At 35.2% G+C, this 13,510-nt stretch overlaps 1 protein-coding gene across 6 annotated transcripts in view; it reads left to right on the top strand.

Moving 5' to 3' along the window:
* BCHE (butyrylcholinesterase) overlaps window positions 1-11,981 on the top strand; it is a 53,563-nt gene extending 41,582 nt beyond the window's left edge. For 4 of the 6 annotated variants that reach the window (XM_072042355.1, XM_072042356.1, XM_072042354.1 and 1 more), the window contains exons 3-4: window positions 4,243-4,409; window positions 10,529-11,981. In XM_072042355.1, coding sequence (XP_071898456.1) covers window positions 4,243-4,409; window positions 10,529-10,656 — 295 coding nt within the window. In that variant the 3' untranslated portion in view covers window positions 10,657-11,981. Of the gene's footprint in view, window positions 1-4,242; window positions 4,410-4,516; window positions 5,438-6,586; window positions 6,715-10,528 lie in introns of those variants that run through there. The other 2 variants (XM_072042353.1, XM_072042357.1) reach the window with 2 other exon arrangements.
* Window positions 11,982-13,510: the final 1,529 nt, after the last annotated feature.

The raw sequence follows: 13,510 nt of genomic DNA, 5'->3' as shown, positions 1-13,510 counted from the left end.
GAAGTCAATAAAGTTGCACCTAGCAGGAACAGGTCTCCATTTGATTTCAATTCTTACTGCACAGGGGAAGCAGAGGGTGCAGCGGCATTACCATAACCTTTCATTAATCTCAGCGGGCAGCTCATTCAGCTAACGAGACACATGCCAGCAGAATGTCAGTGTGGTGGTAACCTGCAGAAGGCACCGAGGAGGAAATTGTCTCACTGTGCGCTGTCTTTGGCTGGGGTGGTTGCTGCTACTCTGATGAGAGCAGCAGAGAGGTAAGCTGTGCATGGAGAAGCCACCTTCCCACTGCTTCATAGATCAGGGAGGAATGGGATATTCTCTACGGGGTGAACTGGAGGCAAGCGAGCTTGCTGCGCTCATCTCAGAGAGGGTCGGATGGAAGCCAGCAGCAACTGAAGAGACAATTAAGAGCAATAACATGCTGCTCAGGGGAAATTAGTATGTGCTTCCTCTCAGGGAGCAATATCTCTATGAACAGCTGCAGCCAGGCAGAAGCAGTATTTGTCTGTGGTCTTCCAGGCAGGCCTATCTGGAGGAAGGGGCTACCAGGGACTGCAGGCAGAGCTGTGTTTCAGCTTCTGAATCTCTTAGTGAGGTTGGGTTGATATAATTCATCCATGTTAGATAGCTAAAAGGATGTTTTTGTTGTTGTTGTTTAGTTGTTGTTTTCTCTAGAGAAACACACAAGGTATTAACCTGATCCTTTTACAAACAGAGCAGCCAAATAGGAATAGAGTGAAAGCCTGGGACAATCTAAGCTAGCATGTGGTGCAGTTAGTGTTTACAACACTCATTAAGAAGGTAAATTATGCCTAAACCATTTTCCAAGACAGCTAGCACAGATTTTTATTTTTTATTTTTTTTTCTTTATGGACTATATCAAAGTATAATGTAACCGTACAAAGGAAGCACTCTGTTAAATGGTGATACCACAGCAGGGTGAAAACAATTCAAAGTTCACTCCCCAAAATAAAAACTGTATTTTACAGAGACATTATATTATATGTGTTTACAAAATAATAATAATAAAAAACTAGTTAGGTATTGAATTAATTTTTTCTGTATGTGTTTGATAAGCCATCTGTAATACTGAATATTATGTTCTGCCTGACATGTCAATATTAACAAATATTCAGTAAATTAGTATGGTTTTCCAGGCTATATTGATCATATTAATGAGAATGGTAATGCGGGTATGTTTATTATGATTAACAGAACTCTGTTCAGGTTATTGGATTCAATCTGCACCAAATTAACATTCTCTTTCTGAGGTTTTTGAATAAGAACATAAAATATCCAGAAATTATCAGTGAATAAGCTCCTCTGAAACCCTCTTCACTCCTGCTTTGTCAAATCTTGAATGTTTACTAGGAATGAGTCTTGAGAATTGAATGTTATTGACAGTTATGGCTGTACAATACCCAAAGAGGGAGGGTATGATCTTAGTAACAGTAAACAATAACAAGCAAATTCCACTAAGCAGAGGATTAAAATAAGGCTCACGAACTTCAGTGGGAGCATATGTATGTGTGAAGGTAGTACACAACAACTTTAGTGGAGATTGAGCCCCCAAAGTACTCTGTTTTTCAAGTTAATGAGAAAATAAGTTTGGCTGCCTTAAACACATACCTTAGTGAAATAACTGAGTGAACTTCAGTACCACTGTCAGAAAGTAGAGAAAATCCAGCCTACACTTCAGGGCACATGTAAAGAAGAAAGAATAACAGAAATATTGAAACAAATTCTGTTTACATCAAAGTTTAAACACAAGGTTGTTCTTTTCTCCTTCTCTTCTCTAGGAGCAATTCAAATAATTGCACTTAATTGTGTCAAGACTCACTCCTGCACACAATAAAAGGTGTATAGAAAATAAGCTAGTTGCTTCTTAAAATATTCATTGAAGAAGCTTGCATTCTCTCTGAACAAAAGGAAAGTCTTCCCTAACTAGAGCTTACAGATAGGGACAGAAGTCTAAGAAATGATATTAGTGTTTGAAGAAGTAAATGCACAAGATCCATCCTAAGATGTGTGGCCCAAGCCCTGCATGATGCGATTTCAGAGATAGGGTTGTGGAGTATATTGGGTCCCTTTCTGTTTGGGGTTTTTTAATTATTAAAAAAAAAAAAAAAAAAAAAAAGATAAAAATTTGAGCTTGGTCCAGAGACCATTGAATTTTTCTTTTTTTTTTTTTTTTTTTTTTTTTTTCTGTGCACTGCAATTTTCATCACGAAGTTATTAGCAAGAAGGAATGAAAAGTAATTGTGATAGGACAACAAGGTTATAATCATAACTTGTTCTTACCAATTAAAAATGATACTCCTGTGATCTCTCTGCTTTGCTATATCTGAGAACTGCATGTTAACTCTGGAAATTTTGAGTAGCAGAGCTAAAAAGGAAATTACTGGACATTTCTTTGAACAGTAAGCATTCTGGAAATGCAGAAAGAATGTCATAATCAGCAGGTTCACGTATTTCAAAATGCTCTCATATTTCTTTCAATAATTTTTAGTAAAATACATCTGTAGTCATTGTATAATCCCACACACACCTGTAAATTACAATGTGGAATGTCATGATTTATTTCATAGCATAAAAGCTGTTAAATGAATACTGACAGCACCATTAGCGTTCTGATCTTGAACTGAAGTGCAAGTCAGCTCTGTTTAAGTCATCGTTTTCATGAACCACAAAGAAATGTGCAGTTAAAAGGGTTCCATAAGTTAATCAGAACAAAATTAGTAAAGAAAAATCAGTAAAGAAGTGAGCCAATTGGGGAATGGCATGTTAAATCTCTTACTCTAAGATGATGTTTCTGTAAGTGGTGGATACGTGGTGTTAAGGAATCTGGAGTAAAGCAGAATGCTAAAACATGGGCCAAATATTTGACTTGTTCTGCATGAACTGTGAGGTTTCCATATTATTTCAATGGCTGAATCTCATGCTCTGACTGCTCCCACCTATGCCGAGTACTTTGTTCTCATACTTGGCAAGCATCACTCAAGTGGGCTTCACACATATTGGACTCCTGTCTGACCACTGCCTTCTGGGAACTCCTGGTGAAAAGCAAAATGGAAGTAACTAAATAAGCTCAGCTTCTACTGTTCCTTAATTTATCATGCCAAGGATCACCAACTACTGTTTTTCTGCTCTAAAACCCATTCCTTATATCATCTTCTAGCAAAGAAAATGAGTTCTGCTTGCACTAAAATAAGATGCTTAATTTGTCTTATAACCTCTTCAGAGCTAACATAGATTTATTTTTTAAACAGTCACAGAGCACTTTTTCTAAAAATCATATTCTGTCTCATTTGATCCCTAATGCAACATTCCGCATTTTGTTCTTCTACACACTTAAACTTTTTTTTTTTTTTTTCCTCTAGTCATGGAGATAAATCCTATAGGTGTTACATGTTGTCCTTTTTGGAGGGAAAAACTGGATCTGTGTGTTCCTTTAAATGTTAATCAGTCTCTCCCTACAACCTTACGAATTCTATTGTATTATGAATATTTGTCACAACTATTTTAATACTAACAGCTGTGATCCTTTAATGTGTGGAGTGTGTGTTATAAAGAGCCAAGTGCTCTGTCGCTCTTCCCAGTTTCCAGCAGATTTGATACTGTTCATGTTTGGCACTCCACTAATGGAGCTCAGTGCACTTCAGAGAGGAACTGTTCCTTCTTAATGAGAAATAATTCTTTTCTCTCCCACTATAGATACCTCTGATCCAAAATTTAGACACTTCTGCACCTTTACTTGTATTTTTCATCTGAGTCATTTAGTCCAATCTGTTTGTCTATCTGAAGTGATCAGCATCACTGAAACTAAAACATGAATCACTCAACCCCCCAAAGTAATTTACTTGTTCTTAACTCACCCTCAATAATGTACAGCTTCTGTGAGAATCTCCAAATTCAACATGTGTAGCTTGTATATTAACTTTATATGTATATTAACTTGTTTATTAACTTCTTCCTTAGGTAAAGGATTTAAAATATAAACCATCATGCTTATATATTACTTTTTTTATTTTTTATAATGAACTTATGAACTTAAACCAATTTTTGCTTCTTTTTCTTTTTTTTTTTTTCCTGTCACTTACAAAAGTAATTCCAAGCTAACATAGAAAGCTGTTAACTGTTAAGTTAAAAGCCAACCAACCAACCAATTAAGCAACAAATCCTCATCTGATGTGATAATTTCTCATTCAAAATGAAATGTTTCTCTTTTTCATTTAGAAATCCAAATGGGACCCTGATTAATGGAACAAGATGGCCAGTCTTCACCAGTGCTGAACAAAAATATTTAACATTAAATACTGATGCTTCAGAAGTGCTGACAAAGCTACGTTCTCAGCAGTGTCGATTCTGGAATACTTTTTTTCCCAAAGTTCTGGAAATGACAGGTAAAAATGGTTTTATAGATACTTTTATTTGAACTGCTTTGTACAAGGCTCATCTACTTGGTATTGATGTGGTAGTTCAGTTTAAATCTTTACATTTCTATTTGTAGCTCTATTTCCATGAGATTTTCAGATGTTGGACAAAACTTCCAATGACATAGATTTTCTTGAGAAGCCTGAAGCCACAGTTTTTGTAAAGCCCACCAAACAGACTAAGCATTTGTACTTCTGGACTTCAAAAGGAATTGCTTTTTTAAAGTGATTTTGCAGCTCTGGAAATGCAATCTGTAGTTTGGAGTAAAAAAGTCTCACTTCAAAAATACGATACACTTTTTAAAGGTTAATTAGTAATTTACAAGCTTTCTGTAAGATTCAATTTGAATGTTAGTCTTAAAAAAAAATGTAAACTTTCATGGTGCACAGATGATTCTTTCTGAAATAATTTGTTCCTTCCTAATTTGAACCTATAATTGTGTTATGGCTCAAATTTTATCCTCTCTCAATTCAAGAGATGTTTCTAAATTAAATCAAGAGAAGAAAAATCAGGAGGTGAAATGAATAATTTATAAAGCCTATTCTGTGATTTTAAAATCATGGTATTCCAAATTATGGATGGATTTTAGGGAGGTTTCTCCATTTCTGACAATCCCTTTATGCTGAACCAGGAGAACTGAACAATTTTACACATTTCTCTAATCTGGCTGTGAACCCCTACTGAGTAATGTGTGCCTTAAAAATGGACTGTGCATAACCAAATGCTCCACGCCAGAGCAGAAAAGAGCACATCACCAGACATAGTTCAACACATCTTGTCAGGACAGCAGAATTGTTTTGCATGATCCTGTGGTGTGAGAGATGATGAAGCAACACTGGATCTGCTGGGAGACATAAATACATCACTTTATCTGCCATATTCAGTAATTTTACAACATAAATCTACATGGTTAATTAACCGTGTGTATTCTTAACAAAAATGAAAGAATCATTGTGCTTGGATTCTAACCTAGAAATAAAACAAGAGTATGGTTAAGTACTGCCGTTTTGTTATGTATCTACATCTATCAGTCCTTGAAATATTGTAGCAAAAATACTGTGGTTTTATATTTTATATGTTTCCTACACTATCTTATATAATTCTGACAAAGAAACATTTACATTTCTACTTGCAATCATGATATAGTACTTTGTACTGTAATAATTTTCTTCATGGAAATAGTATTTTGCATTTCCTTTTATGCTCAAAAGAACTGACAGGACAGTGAGTGCCATAAATACAAGTATTTTTTATCTTTTGAGGGACAATCTCTTCTTCTATAGAAATATTCTTAGATGAGCAGGGTTACTTTAACGTGATATAAGATGACAGAAAACAAGATGCAAGGAAATTTTGTCATCATTATTGCAATCTGTAGTTCAAGCTGCGTTCAGATAGGCAAAATAGGACTACATCATTTAGAACTTGAAGAAAGCAATCAAGCTGATTTATTTTGCAGACATTGAAAGGGAAATTCTAATTGATCCAAGTGGTCAGGGTTTGACATGGATGCACTTGTTGGTGAACCACTCGCTTAGTCAGTGACCCACTCATTGCACAAGCCATGCTGTGCCTTCAGTGTCTTCTCTATATGTCATGGCCAGGTCCAAATGTATTCCAGCATCTGAGTGAGCATGCTCCTATGGCAGACTGGGTAAGACTGAAGCATTTAAATATACTAGAGAGGAAAATATTAGAAAATATTTATGGTTAGAGGTTAGATCTTTTCCTCAAGCAACAAAACCTGATAGATACCCTCCCTCATTCCTTGCCCCCCCTCAAAAAAAAAAAAAAAAAAAAAGTCATGGTTGTGGGCTGAGAAAATTAATAAAAAATAAAATAAAAAACTCACACACTAACAGTAACAGCCACATATAATACCAGCCTTTATATTTCCACAGTATTTTATATGATTTTAGAAGATTTCTCAATGTCTTCTGCTTCAATTTCAATGTGAAAGAGTATAACTGAAGACACAAGTCCAAACCTGTGGTTTCAGGTTAAACTTTTTAAGAATCACAACCCAGATAACCCATACCTAGATATGCCTTATGTGGGCTCTTAAGTTCCAGGTTGACACAGTTGCACACAAATTTCCACCCTATTGAAAAGGGCTAACCACACTTAGAATACCCTCCATTCACAGTCACCCAAAGACAAGCCGGGAGCATCCAGCATTTAATGTTTCATTCGAGGGCACGAGCACCGGGACAACCACCACACCAGTTTCTGATGACTGCTTCTAAAAGAAACACACTGGAGGGACAGTAAACAGTAAGTGACTCTTAAGTAGCTTTTAGAGCAATCATATGTTAATTATAAAAGCATCTACGTTAAGACTCTACCTCCTTAATACAATTATTAATGCATCCAGAGCCCTACCTATTTATATACCAGTTTCCTCTAGATTATACAAAGCTGCAGGCAGCCAAGCCTTCCATTTCTGTTCCATTGCTATTTTACCATCTAATACATATAGTACATAAATTTCCATTTTATTTGGTATAATTGTACCAGATATTATTTGGCATCATATATCATCTAGAAAAAAATCAAACTTCAAAATAGCTAATATAAATACATTGTATTAAATAGTAAACACATAAACTCTGAAAATATTTTAAATATGGAGACAGAGAAAAGTTCAACCTCTTGACTAGTACTAACCCAAATTGTTGAATTTGCTATGATCCTCTCAACAGCATCTGTATTCTATAGAGCTAAACACTCAGGGTATTCAGACTATTAAAAATATGATGAATTAGAAAAGCCATCATCACAATTAGTTTTCTATTTCCATGGGGCTATGTGCTGCACTCATTATGCATGCAGAAAAGTGAATTAATCAAAAGTAACCTCACCAATAGTAGTGCAGATACTGACAAAGTAAAATCCTACTCAGTGTGCCTATGGCAGCCATCTGCCTCTATAATCTTAATTCTTTCTCACTCCAGCATCTTGCATCCTGGGTCATAAGAGGGAGAAGAGCCCTTACAATATTTTGCCTCCCAGGTAGAGCTATTGCCTTTTAGAAGAAGAAGATATTCAGAGTGTGTGACTAAAGATCATTTAATATGAAGATACTGAAGTAGAGATACTATTTATTTGTTTTCTCCTTTCTGAAATCTTGTGTGGAAGCTATCACCATGAGAGACTACAGTATAAACTTAGTGTTTATCGCACTAATGAATCAAGAAATTTGCAGGTACCAGCATCTATGAGCTGTTGAGGAGGACAAAAAAATAATAACTCCTATTTGTCATCCCTTATTAATTATACTGTATCATAACAGCTACATGGCCTTTGTCCCAAGTTTAATGTTAATACTATAAAAATAAATTCAAGATTAGCACTTTATTGGCATATCTAGCAGAGCAACAAATGATGGTATGGAGATAAATTTAACTTCGCTATAATGCCTTTGAATTGAGGGCTGTATGCCTATGTGGAAAGAAATGCCAGCTGTCTGTGCTGACACTGCTGAAGAATAAAAAAAAAACTTTTTTTTATGTTTGGTTGTTTTTTTGTTCTGTTAATATGAGACCTTTCTAAGCATTATGGTATGATTCACTGCCTGAAATCTCTCCTTTTCTCCTTGGAAACTTCACTACATTCTGTATTAGGCTAATTGGTATTAGTACAAAGTTTGGGACTGTCTTAAATACTCCATATAACTTCACTGTAGCTGACTACTAGAGTATTGCAGCACTCACTACTCTGAGCTATAATTATCAGTCAAGTTGAATTCCCTAATCTTTTTCTATTTTATTTTATTTTTTATTTTGCCTTCTAGCTGTCAGCTCATCTAAGTCATAGGTGGTTGCTTCAGAGAGATTGATGATGTTAGTGATAATGGGATGCATTGACTTGTGACTTCAATTTGGATCTTATCACTGAAAAAAGCAAACAAATAGGAATCCAAGTTCTTATTTCAGTGTTTTCCTTTCTCCTTTTTGTCTTTTAGATTCATAATGGTGGCTAGTCTAAATTTCTCATTGTCTGCTTTCTTTAGTTCACTTGCTTCTTCACAATGATCCTTAAGAAACACTGAAATGTCTCATAATTTACACTCTAGACCAGTGACTTTTATTGAAGATGTGTGTATGATAGAGCTATTCCAGTTTCTAACGTCTTTGAGCAGAAACACTTTCTGCACATTAAGACTTCAAGCACTTCTAAACCTGAATAATTAAAGAAGGAACAGTTTTTTGAATTCATAAGTGGAAGGTTTACCTGTATAAATAAAACTGGGAATCCATAATCCAGAATAAGTCAAGAAATAAGGTTTAGGTATTTTTCTCCAAGTAATACCAGTAATGGTTCATACATCAAACTACCAATCCATCTGATATATATAATTAAAATTTGGCTCTAAGACCCTGGATAATTCTTTAAATTGAGAAACATGCAAAGATGAGTTCCGAGGGTCAGGAAAGTAAAATGACGTGTATATCTTCTCCCTATAGTTCTGTGAATCATATCTGCATAGCTTAGTAATCAAAACATGCTTTTATTGTTACCAACATTTACAAATGCTCTTTGAGTTAATCACAACTATGGCCAGCAGAAAAAAAAAAATTAAATGACCTGAAGTTTTCTTTGAACTCCGATATAGCCAAGCTTATTTACTTCTTTGAACTGAGAGGAATTTGGTTAACTTTTTAATATTTCTTCCTATGTTTGTTCTTCACAATTTCACTTCTGGCTACAAAAGATGTACAGAACCTCCCCAAGAAAAAGTATCTTGGTTTTATTTCTGGTCTCACTGGAACAAAGTAATGTAAATCTCATTTCAAAGTCTCATTAAATTGCCATCTGGATTTCCAGACCAAAAAGGTTTGGAAATGTTGAGCTGAACTGCAGATAAGCAACCAAATTACTGGATGCTTCTCCAAACTGAATCTCCGAATCTGTTAACTCTCTTTCCAGAATATTTTCTCTACTGATGTGTAAAACACAAAAGTATTTCATTTTCACATAACCAGCTAAACTTGCAGTGCTGGCAGATCATAAAAAAGGGGGAAAGGGTGTTTTTATGGTGGAAAAGGGCCTATGCTCTATTGCAGCAGAAGAACATAAAGTCAAAAGAGCATAAAGAAACCATGGAACTGTTATCTCATGAACACAATTACCACATTTTTTTGGAAGCAAGCTATGTCAATATGGGATACTGAGATAATTAGGTGCAAAATGAATACAGGCAATCATAGATCATAAATGGTTTCTAAACTTTAAGAAAAAGTCTGCAACTGACCCAAAATAATAACTCACAGCATGTAATGGACCCTGTATATTTTATCTTTCCTTTAGTAGTTGTATGTGTTGTTCCTGCAAGGTCACTTCATTGCTCTCTAGGGTTAATTACCTTCTGGGACTGGAGGAAGTGATCCTTGTCCATACGATACTCTGGAAACCTCGCAAAATGATATATTTTTATTATTCTTTTCATCCTCACCCTCTGCTCTGAAACCTATAACAAATTTGGCAATAAATATTGCTTTGGGACACAGGATTAGTCAGCAAATGCTTTGTATGGGCTAGAATGAAAAAGAAAAAAGAAAATTTCACATTGACATTATGCATATCTTGCAGTGCCCATCTCCGAACTTGTATCTCTTACACATTAAACATGCAGATTTATTTCAAAGTACAGTGAAATCCTGGCCACCCATTGTAATCCATTGAAACTAATGGCAATATTGCCATTATACTTTTGGCAGTATGTAGGCTTCACTGTGGAATATATTGAACCAAAGTAATACTTTGAGGATTTCACAAAAAAGAGGGTTTGTGTCATTAAAATTACAAGTTTGATGGACAGAATATTATCCAGAAGCAACAACCCCATACATAAACATCTTTATCACCCGGAAGTGTGCCTGAATGACATCTTTGCAGGCCTTCCTTCCCGATCTAAAGATAAAGTGTTAGTCACTGAATTTCTGTCATTCCAGGCTTGAGAAAAAGAGACAAAAGACCTTCCTATAATATATTTAGAGCAAGTGACATTGATAATCAAAATTATTTTTCAATTAGCATATAAAGAGATTCAAATTTAGATTAGTGTAACCCATTTCATGTTTTACAGGAAATATTGATGAAGCAGAACGAGAGTGGAAAGCAGGATTCCATCGCTGGAACAATTACATGTCAGACTGGAAAAATCAATTTAATGATTACACTAGCAAGAAGGAGAGATGTGCAGGCTCTAATTAATATGTTTACCCTTTCCAGTATTTCCGTATTACTGTTCATCAAGGCAAGTATACAGGTAGCTTTCTAACACACCTAGCATTAAATATTTTATGCAGACTGAAAAAAAAACGTTATGGATATAATTTTGATTCCCCAGATCTTTCATTTATATTTTACCTCATATCTCAATAAACAATATAAGGCATCCGTACCCTTTGAAGCTTCAGTGTGTTAAATAGGACTATAGAGATTAAAGTCTGAAGATTAATGATGTACATATAAACACTAGCTGCTTAAATTCACACTTCAAAGATACAATGTAATCTGTTATAGAAAAATGGATTTTTTTATTTTATTTTTTTTTTAGTAGAAATAGCAGTGGTTTATAGCATTGCCATGCAAAACACAATCATTTTTGATCTTTAACTGCAATGCCACAGCACTTAAACCTTGCTTCAGACATAATTTAATTGACATAAATATAAAGAGATAACAACTTTGCTGGACACACCAAATGATATTTGCTTGTTAGACCAAAAAGTTTTAAGATGCTCATTAAAGCCTGAATCATTGCTTCTTTATGGCAAAATCTGTAGGACTAAGCCATAGTAAGAGGGTATTCAAACTATCTATTGAAGACTTAAATCATCTGCATTCTCTGCAAGTGCAAAGGTGAAATAAGCCAGAAAAACAGACTTGTGCTTCTGCTATCCTTTTTTTCATGGAGTAACAAGCTACAGATTTACAAAGTAATACATTCACAGCTTTCCCTGCTCAGGCACCCAATTGTCTTCACCAAGTCTCTGCAATGGAGGTAAGCTCCAATTATGAATATTTTTGTCCACTGAGTTGTCTCGCAGTCAAGGGACAGGCCCATATTTACTAGAACATGAAGGATAAACTTTTATACATCTAGAAGAATATCAATCTGTTCTTAATCAATCTAGCAAGCTCATCAGAAGTCTGCCATGAAAGCCCTGCTAAAGAAGACTGGGAAGAACCTCACTATAGAGGGACATTGTGATGTGGTGTAAAGGATGCAGCTCTTTGACATGGTCAAATGGGCTTCAGTTGTCATACAAGTAGGTGTCTCCTCAATGACTTTCTACCCACTCAAGCCGACTCTATCAGACAGTCCTAAAAAAGAACTTTGGATACCTTTTTCTCCTATTTCTCTGCTTCTGGATGGGGTTGCAAGCGGTATGCTTCAATAATACTTTAAATAGCTGCTTTTTACTGGCCCATCTGGGAAGAATAAATGTCAAAAATTTGATAAACATAAGGAGTATGTAAAAGCAACAACCCATCTCATAAATAAATTATTCTGAAGCTTTCTGTACAAGTAATAGGCTTTCAGTGGATCTATTTTCTGTTCTAGTGATTATGAGTGCTTCCAAAATTCCGTCTTGAATTTAATATACTGAAGAGATCTAGATAAGAAACAGAGGGTGGTCTCTTTTGGCAGTTAGTTTGACCACATGGGATCCCTACACACACACACACACACACACACACACATATACACACAAAGATTTATTTTTGCAGAAAAGCTAAACTCTGCAAAAGATGTTGGCTTATTATCTTTTCAGTTGTTTCTAAGAGAACACAATTATTTCCTGACTTTTAAATGGAAAAACATCTTTACCACAGTATTTCCAAAGACTACAATTCATCCTACGCAGTCAAAAAAAATGGTCATTTTTGAGCAGGCTAATTAAAAATTGAATGTACCTAGGATTAAAAAGCCCTCTTCATACACCACTTCATGTTTATAACACAAGTCATTAGCTCACTACATACATTAGCATAGTTACTGCTATTAATAATAGCATGGAGAGCTGTGTCATTCTGTGGTGTATTGGCTATCTACCGGATATTCCTCATACTGCTGATAAGCTTTGGAAAAAGTGACAGAAGGGTAAACTTTATGTCCAACATGAGCTCATTCTGGATCTCCCAATTTTATTCACTTGGTGTACTTCATAGGTATGCTGGGTACTTGTCTGCCACAGTGAGCCTCAACAGCTGCAATAGCACATCAGCATATTTAAAAGCAATATTTTTCTTTTCTGATATCCTCATTTTAGTTGTATTTCACTATCTATCTGTCTAATCAGCCTAATCAGTGAGAAAAAAAAAAAAATCTGAGCTAATTAAAATGTACAAATAACCTTTGGGAAGGGCAGAATCAAAGAAGTCTATAAAATATTTTGCTGTGAAGGTATCTTTATATGTGGTGTCAGCTAGGATGTAGAAGGTCTATTTGAAGACTAATACTCTCCACAGCATTTATAACATGTCTGTAACGTGTTCTTAAATAGGAATAAGGATGGAGGGAAGAAGAAAGAAAAGCAGAGTAAAATAAAACTTAAACTACTTTGAAGTGTTGTGTTACTGATTTTCTTGATAACTTTGTATTTTTCATATGCTGGAAAATAATATCTCAATTTGTTCATATGAAATCAATATATTATCTAGTCATATATTCATAACCCACACTTACACAAATAATGTAAAGCCTTAAATATGTAGGTGGTTAAGGTAATAAAGAACACAAAAAGACCAGTCCCCATTGTGGAGAGCTTAAAACTAAAGGTCAAAAAAACCTGTGTAGGAAATTGTTTGAGGATACAGTGTCATAGCTTAAAACAATTACATACTAGACAAATATTTCATCCAGATCTCGCTGAAGGTGTAACATCGCTAATTAATATTTTCACTTGGCTCAAAAGAGACAAGAGACTAAGGCGCTCTGTGAAACCAGAGAAAATGTGTTGATCCTTTCTTCCCATTCCTGATATCTGAAGCAAGAATTCTGAATGTAGTCCCAGAGCTGGTGAAAGATTATAAGAAAATGAACTGCACTGCCAACAAA

The sequence above is a fragment of the Anas platyrhynchos genome, chromosome 9 (genome assembly GCF_047663525.1).
Source record: "Anas platyrhynchos isolate ZD024472 breed Pekin duck chromosome 9, IASCAAS_PekinDuck_T2T, whole genome shotgun sequence".
Classification (NCBI taxonomy): Eukaryota; Metazoa; Chordata; class Aves; order Anseriformes; family Anatidae; genus Anas; species Anas platyrhynchos.
The sequence above is the reverse complement of the archived record's forward strand: the minus strand, read 5'-3'. Positions and strand labels throughout refer to the sequence as shown.